Source organism: Bos indicus, chromosome 21 (assembly GCF_029378745.1).
Source record: "Bos indicus isolate NIAB-ARS_2022 breed Sahiwal x Tharparkar chromosome 21, NIAB-ARS_B.indTharparkar_mat_pri_1.0, whole genome shotgun sequence".
NCBI lineage: Eukaryota > Metazoa > Chordata > Mammalia > Artiodactyla > Bovidae > Bos > Bos indicus.
Window position 1 is genome coordinate 7805274 of NC_091780.1, and position 26865 is coordinate 7832138.

Here is a 26865-nt window from a genome sequence, read left to right on the forward strand (position 1 = left end):
GTGCCTCGTTCTCTGCACACTAAACAAGTATTTTAACCAAATATCTCAGGCATATAAAATTAAAGATGTTGTTCTATGAATACTCATGTGCATGCCACCAAGTTTCCAAGTAGAACACTGCAGATAAGTGGAAGCCTGTTACGCTTTCTTCTTAATCCTGTTTTTTTCTCCCCATGTTACAGGCAATTGTGATATTGAATTTTGTGTTTTTCATTCCTCTGAATCTATATTTGTATAACCATAAAAATATACAGTATTATTTTTCATCTTTTTATACCTCATATATATGTTTCCTTCTGTAGCTTGCTTTTTCCACCCATTACTTTTCTATTTTTGAGATGTATCCACATCAATTGATATTAGTCTATTCATTTTAAGCCTTCATATTATATTTACTCTGACTTTAATTTACATATGCATTCTCTGAGGGTGAATACCTAGATTGCTTCTGATTTGATCATTTTTATACATGTTTCCACGGGCACATGTACAAGATTCTCTTTTGAGGTATTTCCTCAGGAGGGGAATAGCTTAATTGACAAGTATCCACATCATTACCTTTACTGAGTTTGCTTTCCATCAGTTTGTGCTCTCACCAGCAGTAATTCCCATGACTCCACATCCTTGTCAACACTTGATCTTGTCAGACTTTTTGTCTTTGCCAATCATGTAATTTCTGTAATTGCATTTTCCTAATAGCGAGATTTGATATCTTTTCATACATCTGCTGGACATTTAGAATTTCTTTCTGTAAAATGTCTACTCATTTCTTTTACTCAATTTTTTAACTGAGCTATTTGCATTTTTCTTATTAACTTGTAGATATTTTTCCAATTTCTGATGACACGTCATTTGCTGCTTACATATATTGTGTGCACCCTAATGTGTAGTCTGCCCTTATCACTTTCTTTACGATGAATTTTGATCCACAGGAATTTTTATTTTTAATGTGACCTAATTTACCAAACCTCTTTCATTATGATCTGTAACTTATTTAAGAAGTCATTACCTATCTCAAAATTATGGAGTTGAAGTGAAAAGAAAGTGTTAGTCACTCTTTGCAGTGTTCAACCCTTTGCAACCCCATGAATTGCAGCCTGTGAAAGAGGAGAGTGAAAAAGTTGGCTTAAAGCTCAACATTCAGAAAACCAAGATCATGGAATCTGGTCCCAACACTTCATGGGAAATAGATGGGGAAACAGTGGAAACAGTGTCAGACTTTATTTTGGGGGGGCTCCAAAATCACTGCAGATGGTGACTGCAGCCATGAAATTAAAAGACACTTACTCCTTGGAAGGAAAGTTATGACCAACCTAGACAGCATATTCAAAAGCAGAGACATTACTTTGCCAACAAAGGTCCATCTAGTCAAGGCTATGGTTTTTCCAGTGGTCATGTATGGATGTGAGAGTTGGACTGTGAAGAAAGCCGAAGAATTGACTGCTTTTGAACTGTGGTGTTGGAGAAGACTCTTGAGAGTCCCTTGGCCTGCAAGGAGATCCAACCAGTGCATTCTAAAGGAGATCAGCCCTGCGTGTTCTTTGGAAGGAATGATGCTAAAGCTGAAACTCCAGTACTTTGGCCACCTCATGCAAAGAGTTGACTCATTGGAAAAGACTCTGATGCTTGGAGGGATGGGGGCAGGAGGAGAAGGGGACGACAGAGGATGAGATGGCTGGATGGCATCACTGACTCGATGGACATGAGTTTGAGTGAACTCCGGAGATGGTGATGGACAGGAGGCCTGGCGTGCTGCGATTCATGGGGTCTCAAAGAGTCGGACACGACTGAGCGACTGAACTGAACTGAGGCTCCTCTGTCCGTGGAATTCTCCGGGCAAGAATACTGGAGTAGGTATTACTTTCTCCAGGGGATCTTCCTGACCCAGTGATCAAACTGGCATCTCCTGCATTGCAGGTGGATTCTTTACTGTCTGAGCCACCATGGGAGCCCTGCCATATTTCCAAATCATATATTACTTTTCCTTATATTTTCTCTCAAACAGATCAAAGCTTTGCTTTTTAAATTGAGATCTCCAAGTCACTTGGAACTTTTGTGTACATGGTATGAGGGATCTGATTTTTTTCACTTTGAATAAAATTATTATTAAATTAAGTGAGGAGGTAAATAGCTTTACCTACAGATGAAACATGGACTCAGAGTCTGAAGAATTCTCTAGGGTTTGAAATGTGAGGCCAAGGATAGTTTGACAAAAATCTTTAAACTTAGAGAGTTCAGAAATGGCAACAGGTCACCTTCATGTGTGACTATGTCCCTTCAGGGCTGGGCCTCCTGCCAACAGCTTGTTGGATGTCACTGGATTCAAGAGGTCTGTGCCATCATGCAGACCTTCTTGTAACAAGGGCGAAACTATTGTCAATGAAAGCCATGTGTTGGTTCCTGCTGAAATTGCCTCCTTCCAGGTCTCCTTCTCAGCAGATACTCAAATTAAATTTCCAGGCAGCGAAGTAATGGAAAGTTACCATTTGGACTTGACCACAATGTGATTTAAAAAAGAAAAATTGATGCTTCCCTATCTAACTAGCTGCCCTGGGTGAGCACACCCAGTATTCATCTGGCAGGGTGCTGATGAAAGGAAAATCTCTGAGCCTGGAGTCAGCCAGCAGGAGTTCTGCTCTAGTTTGTTAGGGCTGCCATAACAAAGTACTGCCAGTGAGGAGACTTAACGAAAAGTTATTCTCTCTCAGTTCTGAGATGAACACCTGGGTGATGTTGGTTCTTTCTGGGGACTATGAGGTGTTCCACGACTCTCTCCTAACTGGCAACTTTGGTGTTCTTTGTCTGACAGATACATCACACCAGTCTCTGCCTTTATGTTCACATGGCATTCTCCCTGTGTCTCTGTATCTGAGTTTCTCCTTTTATAAGGATATCAGTTATAGTGGGGCTTCCCTGGTGGATCAGATGGTAAAGAATCCACCTGCCGTGCAGGAGACCTGGATTTGATCCCTGGGTCAGGAAGAACCCCTGGAGAAGGGAACAGCTACCCACTCTAGTATTCTTGCCTGGAGAATTCCATGGACAGAGAAGCCTGGCGGGCTATAGTCTATGGGGTTGCAAATATTATCCAGTATGACATTTTCTTAATATAGTTAATTATGTCTGCAATGATGCTATCTCCAAATAAAGTCACATTTTGAGGTACTAAGGATGAAGACTAAGGTATACTGAGGGTGAATTTGAGTTGGGAGTACACAACTCAATGCCTAATAGATTCTTACAAGGTTTCTACCCTAACCCTTTATAAAATTTCAATAATTTCTCCAACCTTTAATTAGAGGAACAGTTTAATATTTTTGCTACTATATCAATGTGAAAATATGTTCCTTTCTTAAATATTTTCCCTAAAATTTATTCCAAACATCTATGAAAATTAAGGTAAGAACTATAGCCTCAAAGTCAATGAATCTGCAGGTTTTTCCCTCTGCCTTGTCTCCTTTATCCTTCCATAGACAACAAGCACGCACTATGTGTTAGACACCGCAAGTTGCTGGGGATGTCAGGATGAATGTGTTAGACTTGGCCTCTGCTTTCTCAGAGTCCTGCCTAAAGGGATAGTGCTGAATCTCCAGGCACTTATAATTCACTATGAGAGATGTATCCAGAGCAGGGAGGTTCACAGTTCTGTGGGAGCACAGTCAGGTGTTCACAGAGGCACCCAGCCCAGCCTGGGATGTCAGGGAACTGAGCCAGCACTAGGATGAGGAAGCCAGGTGCCCAAACCACACCATTTAAGGAGGCACTCACACCTGGATGCCAACCCTGCTCTTTTCCAACCCTGAGCATGAGCACCTCCTTAAATGATGTATCCTAATGTCTCCCTGGTCTCACACTAGTTCTGGCCCTTGCAGGGAAGGCTAACTTAAGGAGGAGACAGCCAAACTGAAACTGGAAGAGAGATGGTAGAAAGATGAATGGCAGTTAGCCAGGCAGAAATGGAAGGGAGAACACTCCAGATAGAAGGACAAGCAAAGGTCCGCAGAGAAGAGAACCGGCATCATGGAAGCCAAACGGGAATGCTTAGATGACTCTCATGAGTCGTCTGAACTCATCAAGTTCAGGGAAACCAGGGTCCCGGCAGAGCCACTGGTATGTCTCCAAATCCATCCATTATCCCCTAGACGGCCTGGTGTGCTTCACTCAGCTTTGGGCTACAGGATTGGTGTTTCTGTTCCAGCCTCATGTTGTCCCGTCATGAATTCTGCTAATCTGGGAGTTGGGAGCCACACTGAATTCATTTTTCTTCTCTGACCTACCAGTACTTGGCTAATTTCCTTAACCACAGCTTATTGGCTTGAACCAATCAGCTGACAGGAAAAAATTCCAGGTTTATCACCCATTTCTACATGTTTCCTCATCTGGGGTCATGATATGAAATATATTAACATTTTTAAACTTATTGTGTAATTAATTTACTAGAGTATGCCATTAAAAATATTTTTGTTGTCTTTCCTTTCTGTGAATTTACTGCTTTGCATAGACCGAGGCTTTCCCCTGGAGATCTACAGGACATAGAGCTCCTCAGGAGACATGCCAACAGCTCTGGAAGGTTAAAGAGAGACCAGTAGCTCAATGTTCAAGCCTGATTTATGGCTGCTGCTGCTGCTAAGCCGCTGCTGCTAAGCCACTTCAGTCATGTCCGACCCTGTGCGACTGCAGAGTCGGACACGACTGAAGCCCACCAGGCTCCCCCATCCCTGGGACTCTCCAGGCAAGAACACTGGAGTGGGTTGCCATTTCCTTCTCCAGTGCGTGAAAGTGAAGTTGCTCAGTCGTGTCTGACTTAGCGACCCCATAGACTGCAGCCCACCAGGCTCCTCGGTCCATGGGGTTTTCCAGGCAAGAGTACTGGAGTGGGTGCCATTGCCTTTTCCGTGATTTATGGCATCCCCGTGGAAATGCCCCTGTGCTGAGTGTCAGGTGCAGCCGGACCTGTTCTAACCTGCCCCCCAAAAGAGTCGGGTAGGATCATCCAGTGAATCAGGACCAATTTAGAGCCAAAACCCACATATCTTTCTGAGCTGCTTTAAATGAGTAAGTTAGGAGTACTGTCTAGCTTGCAGATGATGTTAAGCTTAAAATATTTTCATTTTTGCTTAATGATTTTAGTACAGTTATTTCTTTAAACAAAAATGACTGTTAATGGTTATTACTGAGTCTCATCTCTAATTCATTTTGCTTCCAAATGTTCACAAACTTTTCAAAAATAATAGATTTATTTAGATATAATTCACATACCATATAGTTCACTCAATTAAAGTATACAATTTGATGGTTTTTAGTATGCAACCATCACCACAAGCAATTTTACATTTTCATTCCCTTAGCAGTCTCTCCCCATTCTCAAGTTCCCCAACCCCTGGAAACTACTACTTTCAGTCTGTATGGATTTGCCTGTTAAGCACATTTCATATGAATGGAACCTTATAGTATGTAGTCTTCTGTGACCGGTCCCTTTCACTTAGCATACTTTTTTCAAGGTTCGTCTGTGTTGTAACATATATCAAAACTTCCCTTTTATGGCCAAATAACATTTTATTGCATGAACATACCACATTTTGTTCATTCATTCTTCAATTAGTTGGTGGACATTTGGGTTGTTTCTACTTTTTGCCTCTTATGAACTGTGCAGTTATGAACATTCGTGTACAAGTCTTTATGTTAACGTATGTTTTCATTTCTTTTGGGTATATACCTAGTAGTGTATTGTGAGGTCATCCAGGAATTCCTTGTTTAAACTTTTGAGAAACTGACACTGTTTTCCAAAGCAACTGTACAATTTTACATAACCACAAGCAGTGTGTAAGGATCCAATTTCTCCACATCCTTATCAACACTGTTATTGTCTTTTTAAAAATCATTGTTGTTATGCCACCATCCTAATGGATGTAAAGTGGTATCTCATTGTAATTTTGATTTGTGTTGTCTTGATGACTAATGATGAACATCTCTTTATGTGTGCATCTTCAGAGAAATGACTATTCAGATGTTTTGCTTGTTTTTAAATTGGGTTATTTATCTTTTATTACTATTGTAGGAGTTCTTTATATATTCTGGATTCAAGTCCCTCATCAGAAATATATGATTTGTAACAATTTTCCACAAGCTGTATTTTTCACCATCCATTTTTTTATATGTCCTAAACAATATTTTTGAAGATGGGAACTTCCCTGGTAGCTCAGACAGTAAAGAATCCACTCGCAATGTAGGAGACCCGGATTCAGTCCCTGGATCAGGAAGATCCTCTGGAGAAAGGAATGGAAACCCACTCCAGTGTTCTTGCCTGAAGAATTCCATGGACAGAGGAGTTTGGCAGCCTACAGTCATGGGTTGCAAAGAGTCGGACATGACTGAGCAACTAACACTTTCACTTTCAAATACTTTTGAAGATGAATGGTCAGTCAAACTTTATATAGCACCATGCAGCCACTAAAAGCGATAGTATACCGTTCATTGCTACATGTTCTAAAACATTATGATCTTTTTAAAAAATGCATAGAAAATCACCTGGAAGTATATATATCAAAGTGTATAGCAGTCATCTTTAGATGTTGTGATTACATTGATATATTTTAATTTTTAATATCTCTTCATTTAATGATGACTATATATTTCTCTTGTAGTAAATTATTCTCAATTTTTTAAAAAGCCCAGTTGTATAAGAAAATGCCTGCCTCACTTGCAGGCATGAGTTTGACTGATTCTACCCGTTATTTGGGTAGAATTTTATGCAGGTGGGGACAAGCTGAGCCCACACCTCAGCCCGTTTCAACTTGAGAACCACCCGAAACTGTGCCTCTCGGTTCCAAAGAGACCACAGGCCGGGAGGGAAGGAGTGAAGGGCATGATTGTGTGTAGGCACTTCATATCAGCCTGCATGGCTGGCTTCAGTTTTAAAGCACGTTCAGACATCTCCTTTGATGCTCACGGCAACCCTACTGGACCCCAGTGTTCAGACGATGAAACCAAGGTTCAGAGCATCTTGTACTTGCCCAGAGTTGTGTGTCCTAGTTAGGAAGGATGCTAAAACTACTGTTTGGGTTTTCTTCTCCTGTCGCAGTATTTGTAACTGATTGCCCTGCCTCTCACACTGTATTCTTTTCTAGAAAATTCTGAGAGTCAGGTGTGTCTGAAGGATGACATTTTGATACCTGAAAAGATACTGCTGTGTTAACTTGGAGTGCTGTGCATGCTTCAGCTAAGATAGTTGCTAGATGGCTTCACAAAACCCCAAATATTTTTCTTCTGTGTTCTATCTCAGGAAAGGAAGGATTTTTGATATATGAATTAACGTATGCCTTGTTTCATGTGCTTTTCTATTTTTTCCTCATTTATAAGCTTGATTGCTAAGCTGTGGATATTGCTTTCTTTTAAAGTTGTTGCCCAGGTGAAATCGTCTTGGCATTTGTGTTGGCTTTATTACTATTCTATGACTTTTACAGGCAACTTTGGAAACAAAGGACCTCTTCTTTACTTCCTTGGCACACTCTTCATCATTTATGAAGATAAGAAAGGAAATTGAATTTTGTTTTCCTTTGATGAAATATCTATGGCATTGTCTGAGTTCTCTAGGCTAAATTACGTTAAAAAAAAAAAATCAGAGGTCATTTTAAAAGTTTGTGACTTTTTCTAGATTCTAGATAAAAAGTTGGTGTACAAACTTTTTCTGTAAAGACCCAGACCATAAATGTTTTTGCCTTTGTAGGCCATATAGTGTCTGTTGCAACTATTCAACTCTGCCACTGTAGTGCAAAAGCAGCTGTAGATAATAAGTAAACAAGTGGGCCTGACTATGTCAATAAAACTTTATTTACAAAAGTAGTCAGTGAGTAGATTTGGTCCATAGACCACAGTTTGCTGACTCCTGTTTTCAGTTACTTAATCTTTGTCTACCAGGAATCTAATTGTTTGGCTAAGTGATTTGTTACCAGCCATATATTTAAAAGCCTCTTTCTATCACCATAGATGCTAGTGGATTTTCTCTCAAAAAATAAAATATGATATGTACAAAGTGGAACCACCAACTCAAGAGATGTGAGTTTGAGCAAATTCCGGGAGATGGTGGAGGACAGGGAAGCCTGGCGTACTGCAGTCCGTGGGGTCGAAAAGAGTCAGACCCGACTGAACAACTTAACAACAATAAAGCTACTTGGTATCCACTACATTCTAAGCTCATTAAGAGAGTTAGAAGATGAGTCCAGCATTACTAGACCATCTATTAATCTCTTCTTTCCAACGCTCAGTTCAGTTCAGTTCAGTCGCTCAGTCGTGTCCGACTCTTTACGACCCCATGAATCGCAGCACGCCAGGCCTCCCTGTCCGTCACCAACTCCCAGGGTTCACTCAGACTCACGTCCATCGAGTCAGTGATGCCATCCAGCCATCTTATCCTCTGTCGTCCCCTTCTCCTCCTGCCCCCAATCCCTCCCAGCATCAGAGTCTTTTCCAATGAGTCAACTCTTCACATCAGGTGGCCAAAGTACTGGAGTTTCAGCTTTAGCATCATTCCCTCCAAAGAAATCCCAGGGCTGATCTCCTTCAGAATGGACTGGTTGGATCTCCTTGCAGTCCAAGGGACTCTCAAGAGTCTTCTCCAACACCATAGTTCAAAAGCATCAATTCTTCGGTGCTCAGCCTTCTTCACAGTCCAACTCTCACATCCATACATGACCACAGGAAAAACCATAGCCTTGACTAGACAGACTTTTGTTGGCAAAGTAATGTCTCTGCTTTTGAATATGCTATCTAGGTTGGTCATAATTTTCCTTCCAAGGAGTAAGCGTCTTTTAATCTCATGGCTGCAGTCACCATCTGCAGTGATTTTGGAGCCCAAAAAAATAAAGTCTGACACTGTTTCCACTGTTTCCCCATCTATCTCCCATGAAGTGATGGGACCGGATGCCATGATCTTAGTTTTCTGAATGCTGAGCTTTAAGCCAACTTTTTCACTCTCCACTTTCACTTTCATCAAGAGGCTTTTTAGTTCCTCTTCACTTTCTGCCATAAGGGTGGTGTCATCTACATATCTGAGGGTATTGATATTTCTCCCAGCAATCTTGATTCCAGCTTGTGTTTCTTCCAGTCCAGCGTTTCTCATGATGTACTCTGCATAGAAGTTAAATAAGCAGGGTGACAATATACAGCCTTGACGTACTCCTTTTCCTATTTGGAACCAGTCTGTTGTTCCATGTCCAGTTCTAACTGTTGCTTCCTGACCTGCATACAGATTTCTCAAGAGGCAGGTCAGGTGTTCTGGTATTCCCATCTCTTTCAGAATTTTCCACAGTTTATTGTGATCCATACAGTCAAAGGCTTTGGCATAGTCAATAAAGCAGAAATAGATGTTTTTCTGGAACTCTCTTGCTTTTTCCATGATCCAGCAGATGTTGGCAACTTGATCTCTGGTTCCTCTGCCTTTTCTAAAACCAGCTTGAACATCTGGAAGTTCATGGTTCACGTTATTGCTGAAGCCTGGCTTGGAGAATTTTGAGCATTACTTTACTAGCATGTGAGATGAGTGCAATTGTGTGGTAGTTTGAGCATTCTTTGGCATTGCCTTTCTTTGGGATTGGAATGAAAACTGACCTTTTCCAGTGCTGTGGCCACTGCTGAGTTTTCCAAAATTGCTGGCATATTGAGTGCAACACTTTCACAGCATCATCTTTCAGGATTTGAAATAGCTCCACTGGAATTCCATCACCTCCACTAGCTTTGTTCATAATGATGCTTTCTAAGGCCCACTTGACTTCACATTCCAGAATGTCTGGCTCTAGGTGAGTGATCACACCATCATGATTATCTGGGTCGTGAAGGTCTTTTTTGTACAGTTCTTCTGTGTATTCTTGCCACCTCTTCTTAATATCTTCTGCTTCTGTTAGGTCCATACCATTTCTGTCCTTTATCGAGCCCATCTTTGCATGAAACGTTCCCTTGATATCTCTAATTTTCTTAAAGAGATATCTAGTCTTTCCCATTCTGTTGTTTTCCTCTATTTCTTTGCATTGATCGTTGAGGAAGGCTTTCTTATCTCTTCTTGCTATTCTTTGGAACTCTGCATTCAGATGCTTATATCTTTCCTTTTCTCCTTTTCTTTTGGCTTCTCTTCTTTTCAGAGCTATTTGTAAGGCCTCCTCAGACAGCCATTTTGCTTTTTTGCATTTCTTTTCCATGGGGGTGTTCTTGATCCCTGTCTCCTGTACAATGTCACAAACCTCATTCCATAGTTCATCAGGTACTCTATCTATCAGATCTAGCCCTTTAAATCTATTTCTCACTTCCACTGTATAATCATAAGGGATTTGATTTAGGTCGTACCTGAATGGTCTAGTGGTTTTCCCTACTTTCTTCAATTTAAGTCTGAATTTGGTAATCAGGAGTTCATGATCTGAGCCGCAGTCAGCTCCTGGTCTTGTCTTTGTTGACTGTATAGAGCTTCTCCATCTTTGGCTGCAAAGAATTTAATCAGTCTGATTTTGGTATTGACCATCTGGTGATGTCCATGTGTAGAGTCTTCTCTTGTGTTGTTGGAAGAGTGTGTTTGCTATGACCAGTGCATTTTCTTGGCAGAACTCTATTAGTCTTTGCCCTGCTTCATTCCGTATTCCAAGGCCAAATTTGCCTGTTACTCCAGGTGTTTCTTGACTTCCTACTTTTGCATTCCAGTCCCCTATAATGAAAAGGACATCTTTTTTGGGTGTTAGTTCTAAAAGGTCTTGTAGGTCTTCAAAGAACCATCCAACGTTAGATTTCCTGCAAGTTACAACCTAGATGCTTCTTGGTCCAGGAACATATCCCTGACCTCCTCTGGTGTTGTCAACCTCTTTACAATTATAGAACGTATCCCAGTTCATAAGCTATTCAATGAACATTTTATTTCACTATGATCATCTGAACCACAGATCTGAAAAGTAACCCTTTTAGTCATTTCCTTTGAAATTTACTCGAGGGCAAACTAGTTGTGAAAAGTATTCAATGACTATGTTGACCTAGGAAAAAAAAAAAAAAAAGGCTGCCAGTTATTTCTCCAGAAATAAAAAATTAGGTTCATAAAGGGTCGGCAGAAAATTTCAATCTGGGGGTTTGAAACCATGGTGAATGATATGCAAGACTCCACCTGGCCAGGGAAGGAAAATGCTTTTATAGAAGAGGAAAGAATTTGAGAGAGCCAGAGTACACAAAGAGTCCATGACTTTTCACTGGCTAAGTTCTTGCCAGGAATAAAGAGGAGTCTTTCTTCTTCCCATTGGGCTCCGCTGTCCTCCCAGGGCAGGAAAATTCCCAATTCTGGGCTCCTGACTCTATTTAATTGAGGTTTCTGTTTATTAATTTTTTTTATAATTGCTGCTGCTGCTGCTAAGTCACTTTAGTCGTGCCCAACTCTCTGCAACCCCATAGACGGCAGCCCACCAGGATTCCGTCCCTGGGATTCTCCAGGCAAGAACGCTGGAGTGGGTTGCCATTTCCTTCTCCAATGCATGAAAGTGAAAAGTGAAAGTGAAGTCATTCAGTCGTGTCCGACTCTTAGCAACCCCACGGACTGCAGCCTACCAGGCTCCTCTGCCCATGGGATTTTCCAGGCAAGAGTACTGGAGTGGGTCCCCAGTGCCTTCTGCGATTTTCCCACTACCACCTTTAAATTAACATTTTTCTCATGTAAAAGTAATATATTTTTATAGAAGAAAATTTGGGAAATTTATAAAGTATAAGTAAGAGTAAAATAATTCAAAACTCCTTAGAAATAACTATTGCTAACATTTTAGTGACATTTAGATAGCTCTTTATGCATATGTTTACATGTAGATTAGATGCAAAATTTTCACATGTGTAAGATTATGACTTAGCTGGTAAAGAATCCACCTGCAATGCAGGAGACCTGGGTTCAATCCTGGGATAGGAAGATCCCCTGGAGAAGAGAAAGGCTACCCACTCCAGTGTTCTGGCCTGGAGAATTCCAAGGACTGTGTAGATCACGGAGCAGAGTCAGACACAACTGAGTGACTTTCACTTTCTTCAAGATTATATAAAGTGTTTTGTAATCTGCCTTTTTGCTGAATAATATATAGTGGATATACTTCTATGATGATAAATACAGATCAAAATTAACTTTAATGGCTACATGGCATTCCACAATGTAGATGTACTTACTATAACCCACTTAATAATAATCTACTGAGGTATTTTAAGTGCGTTATACTTTTCCAGTATTACAAAGAATGCTTCAGTAAACATTCTTATATATAGTTCTTGTGCCAGAGTGTTTCTCAAGATAAACTACTTAAAGTGCAATTAGCAGAAATATGTATACATATATATGTATAATTCTGGTATAGAAAAGCTTGTACCCAAATTACATTCTTCCCAACAGTTAATGAGAGTGCTTTACACCCTCATCAAACTGGGAAATTTCTATAATTTCTCAGTAGATTAGTTATCAGCATCTTAGCGTGCTTTCTGATTACTGTTGTTGTTTTAATATTTTATATTTTTTAAACCAACACCTCCACAGTGCTTACTACGTGTCAGAGACTATTCTAGATGTTCTTTTTATTAGTATCAACCACTTTAATTTAATCTTCATAGCAATGCAGTGAAGCGGGCACTGTTATTATCGTTAACTTGTTGTTTTTCGGTCGCTAAGTCATGTCCAACTCTTTGCAACTCCATGGACTGCAGCACACCAGGCTTCTCTGTCCCTCACTGTTTTCTGGAATTTGCTCATGCTCGTGTCCATTGAGTCGGTGATGCCATCCAACCATCTCATCCTCTGTCACCCCCTTCTCCTCCTGCCCTCAATCTTTCCCAGTAAGGGTCTTTTCCAGTGAGTTGGCTATTTGCATCAGATAGCCAAAGTATTGGAGCTTCAGCTTCAGCAGCAGTCCTTTCAGTGAATATTCAGGGTTGATTTCCTTTAGGACTGACTGGTTTGATTTCCTTGCTATCCAAGGAACTCTCAAGAGTATTCTCCAACACCACAGTTCAAAAGTATCAATTTCTTCCAGCTCTGAGCCTTCTTTATGGTTCAACTCTCACATCCGTACATGACTACTGGAAAAACCATAGCTTTGACTATATGGACCTTTGTTGGCAAAGTGATGTCTCTGCTTTTGAATACACTATCTAGGTTTGTCATAGGTTTTCTTTTAACATAGCTTTTTCTTTTCAAGATACCTTTTGTTAATTTACAGATGAGAAACTGTTGAGTGACTTGAAGGTGCTACACCTAGTAAGTGATAGAGCCATGATTTCAATCTTCCTGATTATCCCAATGTCTCTCCTCTTAACCACTATGCCCTACTGATCCTTGGAGGAAAATAAGGCTTAGCTGCCTAATAAATGAACCTGGGGAATAGGAGTCAGCATCTTTTATTTTCAGTATCTCCCATTTTAATTATTTAAAAAATAATCCCTTTGTTTTTTAGGGTATATCAAGGTCAGAAGAAATCAAAAGAAGCTCTGCCCCACTACCAAGAGGCTTTAGAATATACTGAGATCAGTAGAGGTGAAAAAAGTCTTGAGTGTGTACCAATACTGCGGGAGTTGGCAGCTGCAGAGCAAGCCCTGGGATTTCACGATGCATCCATCAACAACCTTATACAGGTAAGCTGCAGTGTCCTGGCCACCAAAGCTGTTCTGACCCACTGCTTCTCACAGACTAAAGTGGAATAGCAGCTCTGAGAATGTCTGGCTTAGTTATGTGCTCTAGGTACATACAACACCACCTGGAGTAAAAGTTCAACAAACATCTTCACATAGGTGCCCACGTGGGCAAGCATGGGATTACCAGTCCTCTGTTACCCGTGCCTGCTCCACAAACAACCCGGGACTCCCTGAAGGTGGCTTTCTCATGCGGGTGCGTAATTTAAGTCTTGTTTCACAGACAAAGCTTTTTATACTTTAAAGCTTATCTATGTACAGATTATGTGACCAAAGGTATTAGGGTTATTTTCTACCACATTCTGCAACCTTTACCTGAAGTTACTTAGAACTGTCATCTGGTAGCTGCTGTTCCACTTTATCATTAAAAGATTCGTCTGTGAGTGTGTCAGTTAGGGTTCTCCAAAACAGAACCAGTTGGATGTATACATAGAGAAAGAGAAGGATTTATTTAAGGAATTGGCTCACACAGTTGTGGGGGCTGACAAGTCTGAAATCCACAGGGTAGGTGGGCCAGCTGAAAACACAAGCAGAGTCTCTATGTCACAGCCCCCCTTCTTTACTGGAACCTCAGCCTTTTGTTCTGTATGAGGCCTACTCATATTGTTGAAGGTAATCTCCTTCATTCAAAGTCTACTGATCATAAATGTTAATCACGACTACAATGTACATTCAAAGCAACATTTAAACTAGTATTTGACCTAACAATGAGGTACTAGTATTTGACCTACCAACTAGACACCACCGCCTAGCCAAGCTGATGCATACAACTAACCATCACATCAGTTTGATGTTTTTATATGGTGTCATCTGCTAAAAGCACCTTTTGAATTGTTTTCTGAGAATTTTTCCCTATTAAAGTTGTAAAATATAGACTAACTCATTTTTTATTTCAAATCAGATATAATGATACAGTACTGAGAGTTCTTTATTGCTATTTCTTTACAAATTTGTATGACTGTTTAGACTCCCATGCACAGTTTATTAGAGTGTGCCATTCTCTCACTTTCTCTGGATCATCTCCCTTAAATACTAATAACTATCCTAACTATTATTATCATTTTATAGATAAGTCAGTCAAGAATTAGGACAGTTGAGTGATATGCCCAGGAGTACACAGTCAATAAATGGCATAGCCCAGATTTAAATGCACTGTTTTTTGAAAGGTAATTCTGGCTGGTATGTAGAGAGTAGACGGGGGAGGGTATGCCTGGAGTGGAGCCAGACTGAAGTAGTGAAGGTGAAGATGGAGGTGGCTTAAACCAGGATGATGTTAGTAAGGATGAAGGAGTTGGGTATGACAAAGATTTAGGAGGCAGAATTTATGAGATATAGAAATTGAAAGGATACAGGACAAAGAGGGAAGGGGAAGAGTTGAAGACGACTCCTGGGTTTCTAGTCTGGACACCTGAGAAGATGTGTGTGGGGGAGCAGGGGTGACTGAGGGATGACCAGATGAGCTCAGGTTTTGATGGTGAGTCTGAGATGCCCTAAGGCATCCAAGCAGCAGCAACAGCTAGATAGTTATATAATCAGGACTAGAGTTGAGAAAATAGTTTAAAAAGTCCTCCCCTTGTACACAGTAATTGCCTTGGGAGAGAGTGAGATCACCCAGGGAGGCTTCATGGAGTGAGAAGGGAAAAGGATAACAGAGTCTTGAGGAACGTTGGTATTCGTTGGTTGCATAAAGAAGGATAAATCGGTAAAGCAAAAAAGAAGATTTTGCCAGAAAAACAGGAAGAAAAGTAAAGAAGAAAGAGAGATCCTCTTCCTTTTGAAACCTTTTGCTGTTCTGGAGGACACAGAGCTGTTGGGAGGAAAAGTGAGTTAATATTTGTGAAGCGTGGGCACCGTGCCTGCTGGTGCAATATGTGAATTTTGGGAAAGTTCTCCCTCTCCTTCTCTTGTTTTTCTTTTTCTTTTATTGATGGCCTAGTTGAGGGAAGCCCTGGGGCACTGATGAGGACAGAATCCAGATTGTACTGTGAGTGAGGTGTGAGGAAGCAAAGGTAATGCATGCAGATGCCTGCCTCAGAAAGTACCAGGAGGCAGGGAAGACCGACCCAGGCACGGGGCAGAGTACATGGAAAGTTCTGAAGGTAAGACAAGATTTGACACATTTGGGGGAACTGCAAGGAGTTCCTGATCCCTGGGCAATGGGTGTGGAAAGTCATGGTAAGGAATTCGAGCTTCACCCTAAGGGCAGTTAAGGGTTTTCAAGCAGGGAGAGGGACATCATCAGATTGTCTGTCTAGAAGTGTTGCTCTGCAGCATGGAGAATGGCCTGGACGGCAGAGAGATAAGCAGGGAGGTGGCTCAGGAGATGCTGCAGCAGACCAGGTAGGGACGGTGACAGCCCGGACTCAGGCGGTGTCGTGAGAATGGAGCGACCTGGACGGAGCTGATACAGATGTACGGAGAGCGGAAATGACAGGCCTGGGAGGTGCACAGATGTGGGGTGGTGAAGGAGATGGGGGGTCCAGCTTTAGACCAACGTTCTGTCTGTGGCTAGTCGGGACATGTACTACGCAAAAGAACACTGGTAGATTTGCGATTTTTTGCTAGTATCAATAATTCGTAATATTCTTATAAAAAACTTTTGTCTTTCTTTAAGTTATTTGCCAATATAAATTACCAGAAGTTAAACTGCTGGTAGGTAAAGCATTAATATTTTATACTTCTTGATTTTTATTGACATTCTGCCAAAGGGTTGTTTTGATTTACCTGGCCACCAGAAATTTGCTTTTCTTTGCTCTTAATTGAGCTACTTTTACACCAACTTTGTCAACTTTTTTAATACTATTTTACATAGCATTCAGAAAACTAAGATCATGGCATCTGGTCTTCTTCGCAAATAGATGGGGAAACAATGGAAATAGTGAGAGACTTTCTTTATTTGGGCTCTAAAATCACTGTAGTTGGTGACTGCAGCCATGAAATTAAAAGATGCTTGCTCCTTGGAAGAAAAGCTATGACCACCCTCAGTTCAGTTTCAGTTCAGTCACTCAGTCGTGTCAGACTTTTTGCAACCCCATGAATCGCAGCACGCCAGGCCTCCCTGTCCATTACCTGGAGTTCACTCAGACTCACATCCATCGAGTCAGTGATGCCATCCAGCCATCTCATCCTCTGTCGTCCCCTTCTCCTCCTGCCCCCAATCCCTCCAAGCATCAGAGTCTTTTCCAATGAGTCAACTCTTCGCATGAGGTGGCCAAAGTACTGCAGTTTCAGCTTTAGCATCATTCCTTCCAAAGAAATCCCAGGGCTGATCTTCTTCAGAATGGACTGGTTGGATCTCCTTGCAGTCCAAGGGACTCTCAAGAGTCTTCTCCAACACCACAGTTCAAAAGCATCAATTCTTCAGCATTCAGCCTTCTTCACAGTCCAACTCTCACATCCATACATGACCACAGGAAAAACCATAGCCTTGACTAGACAGAGCTTGTTGGCAAAGTAATGTCTCTGCTTTTGAATATGCTATCTAGGTTGGTCATAACTTTTCTTCCAAGAAGTAAGCGTCTTTTAATTTCATGGCTGCAGTCACCACCTGCAGTGATTTTGGAGCCCAAAAAATGAAGTCTGACACTGTTCCCACTGTTTCCCCATCTAGACAGCATATTAAAAAGCAGAGACATTACTTTGCCAACAAAGGTCCGTCTAGTCAAAGCTATGGTTTTTCCAGTAGTCAAGTATGGATGTGAGAGCTGGACTATGAAGAAAGCTGAGCACCGAAGAACTGATGCTTTTGAATTGTGGTGTTGGAGAAGACTCTTGAAAGTCTCTTGGACAGCAAGGATCCAACCAGTCAATCCTAAAGGAAATCAGTCCTGAATATTCATTGGAAGGACTGATGCTATAGCTAAAATTCCAATACTTTGGCCACCAGATGCGAAGCACTGACTCATTGGAAAAGACCCTGATGCTGGGAAAGACTGAAGGCAGGATGAGAAGGAGATGACCGAGGATGAGATGGTTGGATGGCATCACCAACTCGATGGACATGAGTTTGAGCAAGCTTTGGGAGTTGGTGATGGACAGGGGAGCCTGGTGTGCTGCAATCCATGGGGTCACAAAGAGTCGGACACGACTGAGTGACTGAACTCCCATTTTACAAATTTTATTAATTTAAATTTTTTCCAAGTCCACATACCCTCAATGTTTCCTGACCATACCCTCCCTCAAAGATCTGCTGAGGACAGACCTGCCCTCAAAGTCTCAGCACTGACTTTGCTGCACCAATTCCTAAAGTTCAAAGCAAGAAATCAAGATATACTCAGAGTATTCCTGCAAGGGCCATCACCCCTTACAAAATTCACTAGAATAAAAAATGGCTTCTAAGACCCCGTAGTATGCATTGCAAAGATTTGAGCTTGGTTTACACATTCCCCAAACTTTGTTTCATAGGATACTAGAATCTCATGAGAGTTCACAGGTCTGTCCAGAAAAGGTGAATTCAGAAATATTAAGATCGGTATGGGCCATATTCTGTTTTGTCAGTTAGCCCAATACTGTCCTTCTTGCCAATTTTTTCCTGCTCCAATAAAAATAAAGTTCACGATCAAGTACTGCACTTAGTTGTCAAGGACTCTGGTCTTTTGTAATCTAAACAGTTTCTCAGCTTGTCATTGTCTCTTAATGACAATGAAATTTTTGACGAATACAGGCCAGTTATTTCATAGACTGTGCCTTAGTTTGGGTTTATCTGATGCTTCCTCCTGGCTAGATTCTGAGTGCAAGCCCAGCTAGAATGCTACAAGAGGACATTATATTTTTGGGGGGTATCGTATCTGGAGACACATGAAATTCATCTGTCCTCCACTGGTGACTTTAATTTACCTTCCAGTGATGTGTGTGCTACTTCACTGTATAATAACAATTTTTCTGTTTGCAGCCAATAACCATTCTGTAAAGAGACATTTTTAAGACTATGTAAATATCTTACTCCTCTTTGAAATGTCTCTCCAAGTTTAGCATCCACTGATGAGTCTTTCGCAAGCCAGTCTTTACCATGATGGCTGCAAATCAGTGATTTTTCCGTCTGTCCTTCTATGTACATTTATCAGTTGAAATGTCTCTCCCTCTTCTCACCAAGCTATTTGTTATGTGCATATTTGCTTTTTTCACCTAACAATACATCCTGAAAAATCACTTTATAATTCATTTAAATCTTCTTTATTTGTTATATAGATGGATAATACTCTATTTTATGTACATAACATAGTTTTTAAAATAGTTTATGTTTTGGCATTTAAGTTGTTGTTGTTTAGTAGCTAAGTTGTGTCTGACTCTCTGCGATCCCATGGACTGCAGCACACCAGACTTCCCTGTCCTTCACTTTTGCTCACACTCATGTTTATTGAGTCATTGATGCCATCCAACCATTTCATTCTCTGCTGCTCCCTTCTCCTCCTGCCTTCAGTCTTTCCCAGCATCAGGGTCTTTTCTAACGAGTCAGCTCTTTGCATCAGGTGGCCAAAGTATTGGAGCTTCAGCTTCAGCATCAGTCCTTCCAGTGAATGTTCAGGGTTGATTTCCTTTAGGATGGACTGGTTTGATCTCCCTGCTGTCCAAGGGACTCTCAAGAGTCTTCTCCAACACCACAGTTCAAAAGCATCAATTCTTTAGTGCTGAGCCTTTTTTATGGTCCAACTCTCATATCCGTACATGACTACTGGCATTAGGTTCAGTTCAGTTCAGTTCAGTCGCTCAGTTGTGTCCGACTCTTTGTGACCCCATGAATCACAGCACGCCAGGCCTCCCTGTCCATCACCAACTCCCGGAGTTCACTCAGACTCACATCCATCGAGTCAGTGATGCCATCCAGCCATCTCATCCTCTGTCGTCCCCTTCTCCTCCTGCCCCCAATCCCTCCCAACATCAGAGTCTTTTCCAATGAGTCAACTCTTCACATGAGGTGGCCAAAGTACTGCAGTTTCTGCTTTAGCATCATTCCTTCCAAAGAAATCACAGGGCTGATCTCTTTTAGAATGGACTGCTTGGATATCCTTACAGTCCAAGGGACTCTCAAGAGTCTTCTCCAACACCACAGTTCAAAAGCATCAATTCTTTGGCGCTCAGCTTTCTTCACAGTCCAACTCTTACCTCCATACATGACCACTGGAAAAACCATAGCCTTAACTAGATGGACCTTCGTTGGCAAAGTAATGTCTCTGCTTTTGAATAGGCTATCTAGATTGGTTATAACTTTTCTTCCAAGAAGTAAGTGTCTTTTAATTTCATGGCTGCAGTCACCATCTGCAGTGATTTGGGAGCCCAAAAAATAAAGTCTGACACTGTTTCCCCATCTATTTCCCATGAAGTGATGGGACCAGATGCCATGATCTTCGTCTTCTGAATGTTGAGCTTTAAGCCAACTTTTTCACTTTCCTCTTTCACTTTCATCAAGAGGCTTCTTAGTTCCTCTTCACTTTCTGCCATAATGGTGGTGTCATCTGCATATCTGAGGTTATTGATATTTCTCCCAGCAATCTTGATTCCAGCTTGTTCTTCTTCCAGCCCAGCGTTTCTCATGATGTACTCTGCATCAGAAGTTAAATAAGCAGGGTGACAATATATAGCCTTGACGAACTCCTTTTCCTATTTGGAACCAGTCTGTTGTTCCATGTCCAGTTCTAACTGTTGCTTCCTGACCTGCATACAAATTTCTCAAGAGGCAGGTCAGGTGGTCTGGTATTCTCATCTCTTGAAGAATTTTCCACAGTTTATTATGATCCACACAGTCAAAGGTTTTGGCATAGTCAATAAAGCAGAAATAGATGTTTTTCTGGAACTCTCTTACTTTTTCCATGATCCAGCGGATGTTGGCAATTTGATCTCTGGTTCCTCTGCCTTTTCTAAAACCAGCTTGAACATCTGGAAGTTCATGGTTCACGTATTGCTGAAGCCTGGCTTGGAGAATTTTGAGCATTACTTTACAAGTGTGTGAGATGAGTGCAATTGTGCAGTAGTTTGAGCATTCTTTGGCATTGCCTTTCTTTAGGATTGGAATGAAAACTGACCTTTTCCAGTGCTGTGGCCACTGCTGAGTTTTCCAAATTTGCTGGCATGTTGAGTGCAGCACTTTCACAGCATCATCTTTCAGGATTTGAAATAGCTCCACTGGAATTCCATCACCTCCATTAGCTTTGTTTGTAATGATGCTTTCTAAGGCCCACCTGACTTCACATTCCAGGATGTCTGGCTCTAGGTGAGCGATCACACCTTTGTGATTATCTGGGTCATGAAGATCTTTTTTGTACAGTTTTTCTGTGTATTCCTGTCACCTCTTCTTAATATCTTCTGCTTCTATTAGGTCCATACCATTTCTGTCCTTTATCGAGCCCATCTTTGCTTGAAATGTTCCCTTGGTATCTCTAATTTACTTGAAGAGATCTCTAGTCTTTCCCATTCTGTTGTTTTCCTCTGTTTCTTTGCATTGATCGCTAAGGAAGCCTTTCTTATCTCTTCTTGCTATTTTTTGGAATGTTCTTTGTACAACCATTACTACTATCTAATTCCAGAAATTTTTCACCACCTTAAGAGAAACCTTGTGCCCATTAGGAGCCATTCCTATTCCCTCCTCTTCCCACCCTCTGGCAACTACCATCTAATCTCTATCTCTGTGGATTTGTCTGTTATGGACAGTTCATATAATATGTGGCCTTTTGTCTTTGACTTCTGTTATTTAGCATAATTTTTACAAGGTTCATTTGTGTTTAGCATGCATGTATCAGTACTTCATTTCCTATTTATGACTGAATAGTACTCCTTTTGTTTATATTCATCAGTTTACTGACATTTGGGTTGTCTCCACTTTATGGTTATTATGAATAATGTTGCTATTAACATTCATATATAAGGTTTTCAAGGATGTATATTTTCAGATCTCTTGTGTATAAGTCTAGGAGTAGAATTTTTGGATCATGTAGTAACTCAATATTTAGCTTTTGGAGGAATTGCCAAAGTATTTCCCAAAGTGACCTCAGCATTTTACATCTCCACGAGTAATGAATGAGTTTTGCTTTCTTCCATCCTTACCCACCCTTTTAATTGTCTGTTTTATTTTAAACATCCTAAAGAGTGTGGAATTGTATCTCACTGTAGTTCTGATTTGCATTTCTCTAATGACTAAAGATGTTCAGCATCTTTTTATCTGTTTACTTGGCCTTTTGTTTATCTTCTTTGGAGGTATGCCTATTCAAATCCTTTATCCATTTTTAATATAGTTATTTGTCTTTTTATTGTTGACTTTAAGGGTTTTTTGTGTTCATTTCAAATTAAGTGTTTATATGATATGAAGCAAGGGTCTAACTTCATTCTTTTGTATGTGGATTCTCAGTTGTCCCAGAACCATTTATTAAAAGGACTATTCTTTCATCATTGAATTACTTGGCACCCATGTCCAAGTCAGTTGACCAAGAATGTAAGGATTTATGTCTAGTCTTTCAATTCTATTCCATTGAGCTATATGTCTATTCTTATGCCCATATCACAATCTCAGTTGTTGTTGTTTTGTAGTAAGTTTATGGATATTATTGGAGAAAGCAATGGCACCCCACTCCAGTACTCTTGCCTGGAAAATCCCATGGATGGAGGAGCCTGGTGGGCTGCAGTCCTTGGGGTCGCTAAGAGTCGGATACGACTGAGCGACTTCCTTTCACTTTTCACTTTCATGTATTGGAGAAGGAAATGGCAACCCACTCCAGTACTCTTGCCTGGAGAATCCCAGGGACGAGGGAGCCTGGTGGGCTGCCATCTATGGGGTTACACAGAGGTGGACACAACTGAAGCGACTTAGTAGTAGTAGTATGGATATTATGAATAACACTACTATGAAGATTCAAGTACAAATTTTGTAGTAAGTTTTGAAATCCATTAAGTGTAACATCTCCAACTTTATTATTCTTTTTCAAGATTGCTTTGGCTATTCCGGGTCCCTTACATTTTCCTATGAATTTTAATATAAACTTTTTCTTTCCAGTTTCTGGAAAGAAAAAAAAAAAGGAAACAGCTGGGATTTTGATAGGATTACAGTGAATCTATATTTCAATTGTGAAATATTGACATCTTAACAGTATTAAGCCTTTCAATTTGTAAAATCCATAAATATCTCTTATTTATTTATGTCTTAATTTCTTTCAACCATGTTTTATAGTACCAGTTTTGTACTTATTTTGGTAGATTTATTTTCAAGTATTTTGTGGTTTTTTATGTTATTACAAATGGAAGTATTTTCTTAATTTCCTTTTCTTTCTGTCCATGCCTGTGCATAGAAAGACAAATTATTTTTTGAGTATGTTCACTTTGCATCCTGCAACCTTTCTAAACTTGCTTATTAGCTCTAATTTGTGTGTGTTTGTGTATTTATGGGTTTTTTTTTTTTTTTTTTTTTTTTGCCACACACAAGTTTTCTTAGCACTTTCAAGTTCTCAGTCTTTCCCTTTATTACATTTAGATTGACTCTGAGAAGAATCTCCCTTTATCTAGGATATTGAAGAATTCACTTCTTTTTTGGCTGTGCTGGGTCTTCACTGCACTGAGAGGGCTTTTCCAGTTGTGGCGCATGGGCTTCTCACTGCAGTGCAGGTTTCTGACGTTGCGGCACACAGGTTTCTCTAGTTATGGAGCACAGGCTTTAGATTGCACGGGCTCAGTAGTTGCCGTGCTTAGTTGTCCTGCAGAATGCGGGTTCTTATTCCCTGATGAGGGATTTAACCCACAGCCCCTGCATTGAATGGCAGATGCTTAACCACTGGATAACCAGGGTAGTCCCCACTTATTTTTATAATACTTGTAAAGTTTGATGGGTGACTTTTATTGTTGTTTATTCTTGAGGTTAATAAAGATTAGTGAGTGTTGAAATAAATACTTGCCTTTGATCATTAAAAAGATAGCTTTATGAAGTCAAGGTAGCATTTGGATTTGAATTGACAGGTGAATAGATAAGTTGTGGTACATATATACAATGGAGTATTACTCATCCATAAAAAGGAATGAATGTGAGTCAGTTGAACTGAGGTGGATGAACCTAGAGCCTGTTATACAGAGTGAATTAAGTCAGAAAGAGAAAAACAAATGTCATATATTATTGTACTTGTACGGAGAAGGCAATGGCAACCCACTCTAGTGCTCTTGCCTGGCAAATCCCATGGATGGAAGAGCCTGGTAGGCTATAGTCCATGGGGTTATGAAGAGTCGGACACTACTGAGCGACTTCACTTTCCCTTTTCATTTTCATGCATTGGAGAAGGAAATGGCAACCCACTCCAGTGTTCTTGCCTGGAGAATCCCAGGGACGGCAGAGCCTGGTGGGCTGCCATCTACGGGGTCGCAAAGAGTCGGACACAACTGAAGCGACTTTAGCCGCAGCAGCAGCATGGAATCTAGAAAAAGGTATTGATGAACCTATTTGCAGGACAATAGAGATGCAGATGTAGAGAACAGACTTGTGGGCACAGCAGGGGAAGGAGAGGGTGGGACAAATTGAGAGAGTAGCGCTGACATATTCATACTACCACCTGCAAAGCAGAGACTAGTGGGAAGTTGCCTTACAACACAGGGAGCCAAGCCCAGTGCTCCTGATGACCTAGAGGGGTGGGGTGGTGGTTGGGCTGGGAGGGACACTCAAGAAGGAGGTGATATATGTATACACACACACACACACACACACTCACACACACTTATGGCTGATTTGTGCTGTTGTATGGCAGAAACCAACACAACAGTGTAAAGCAATTATCCTCCAATTAAAAATAATAATGAAAAGATGGCATTGAATTTGAAATCAGAAAACCAGTCACTGGGTTGGAGTCTGACACTGCTGTTTACCAGTTGTTTGATAATACAAGTCCTTTAGTCTTTAAAAAAAAAAAAACAAACTATGAAAGACCCTATCCACTTCACAGAAGAGCTCAAAGATTCACAATGGAAAGTGCTTTGTGAACCATTTGGCATATTGCCAGTATGAGTTCCTTTTATTTATTAATAGTAATTGCTAAACGTTTATCAAGACTCCCCTTTTCTTTAGCGACTTTACCTAAAATACAGAAAGGTACAGTGTGGCCACAGCTTTCCAAGGGAGCCCATGCCTAAAAGCCATTTATTAATTACACACAAAGAAAGGGGGTTTTGTTATTTCCCCTCTTATTTTTTCACTCTTCATTCCTTTGGAATTAGAGAAACACCCAGGGAGAAAAGACCTTTTATTTTCTGTAGAATGTAGAAAAGTTACAAAGTATTTTAGAACCTAGCCCATTAAAATGGAGAAGCATAAAGCCAGCCCCACAGAGCCATCACAGAGGGCCTGATGAAAGGGCTGTCATCGGCCGGCAGGTCCTCTGCAGCAGGGTTCTGTGAGGAAACCAAGCAAGCATGACTGCTTCCAAAGCTCTTCAAGGCAGATCTTGGCACTAGAACCTTGTTTTCCTATCCAGGAGAAAAATTACAGAATTTCTTTTATGTGAGCAAGAACATGGCTGTGGGTGTGTGCTTTCAAGGGGTATAAATTAACACCACACTGGCTTGGACAACTTTTTCACATCTCTGACACTAAAATGGTATATCTCTCTTGTCAGTTTTCAGGGCAGCTCTGACACTCAGTAATCCCCAAATTTAGAGAACTGTCATTTGCAAAGTATGATGAAATAATTTATCAGTTTCTCTACCAACGACAGAAAGTCTGGGTTCAGGTTCCTGCTCTGGGTGAGTTATTGGCCTCGGTCAGGCCTTGCTGGTGGCTGATAGGTGCTCACTCGTGGCCCCTGGTTGCTGCTGCTGCTGCTGCTGCTAAGTCACTTCAGTCGTGTCCAACTCTGTGCGACCCCATGGACGGCAGCCCACCAGGCTCCCCCGTCCCTGGGATTCTCTAGGCAAGAACACTGGAGTGGGTTGCCATTTCCTTCTCCAATGCATGAAAGTGAAAAGTGAAAGTGAAGTCCCTCAGTCGTGTCCGACTCCTAGCAACCCCACGGACTGCAGCCTACCAGGCTCCTCAGTCCATGGGATTTTCCAGGCAAGAGTACTGGAGTGGGGTGCCATTGCCTTCTCCGCATGGCCCCTGGTAGGTGCAAACTATTTAGTAAATGGCAGCACTTCTTACTGGCTCTTGTTAATTGTGGTATATTTGCTATAAAGTGAAATTAATTTATTAGAAATGATCAGAGTACTATTTTTAATTTTCAAAATCTCTAACAACATTAGCCTATTTTTTTAAAAATTAGAGAAGTGTGCACGCATGCTCAGTTGTGTCTGACCCTTTGTGACCCCATGGACTGTAGCCCTCCAGGCTCCTCTGTCCATGGGATTCTCCAGGTAAGGATACTGGAGTGGGTTGGCATTTCCTCCTCCAGGAGATCATCCTGATTCAGTGACCAAATCTCAGTCTCTTGAGTCTCCTGCACTGGCAAGCGGACTCTTTACTACTGCGTCACCCGGGAAGCCACAAAATTAGAAAAGTGGCAGAATGCAATTATGATTTCAGACATTATAAACCTTTTCTAAGAATGACATAAATGCAGGTGCCTTACTGCTGCTTTTGAAAAAACAGCTATTTTTAATTAAAATGATAATGCTTTAAAAAAAAAAAAAAGCCATACAGAAAAATACAGAGAAATGAGCTACAAACCGTCTCAGCCTGCCCCATCCCAGAAGTAGCCGCTTGTTGAGCATTTTTCCTCTGCCTGTGCACAGATGGGTGTAGACTGAGAGACAGAGAAAGGGAGAAAAATGATTGATAAATGTGACAGCATGAAAATGAAAAACTTCTCTGTGACAACATACCATAAAGTTGAGAAATAAATGTCAATGAAGGGAAAATATAGAAAGAGTTCTTATAAAATCCAAATGAAAAAAACAACTCGATAGAAATATGGACAAAAGACAGAGACATTTTACTGAAGAGGGAATACAAATGGCTGATAACCATCCAAAAATAATCCCCAGCCTCACTTGTTGTTAAAGAAATGCAACTTAACCAAGGAGATGCCAAGGAAGTTTGGTGACACTGCATGATGGCAGGGGTGGGGGAAGCAGACATACTTGGGCACTGCCGGGAGGACTGGGTATTGACACCATTTGCAGGGAAAGCAATTGATATTCCCTCTCCAGTTTTATAATACCCTGAACCTTTGACCCAGTGATTTCCCTTCTATAAACTTACTAACAGACAGATGCACACAAGTTTACAAAGAAACA

General features: G+C 40.9%; 1 protein-coding gene across 12 annotated transcripts in view; it reads left to right on the forward strand.

Annotated features, from left to right (window-relative positions):
• Positions 1–26865, forward strand: part of TTC23 (tetratricopeptide repeat domain 23) — a 158880-nt gene that overhangs the window by 90423 nt on the left and 41592 nt on the right. For all 12 annotated transcript variants that reach the window (XM_070775029.1, XM_019983298.2, XM_070775023.1 and 9 more), the window contains one exon: positions 13440–13617. In XM_070775029.1, coding sequence (XP_070631130.1) covers positions 13440–13617 — 178 coding nt within the window. The remainder of the gene's footprint in view (positions 1–13439; positions 13618–26865) is intronic.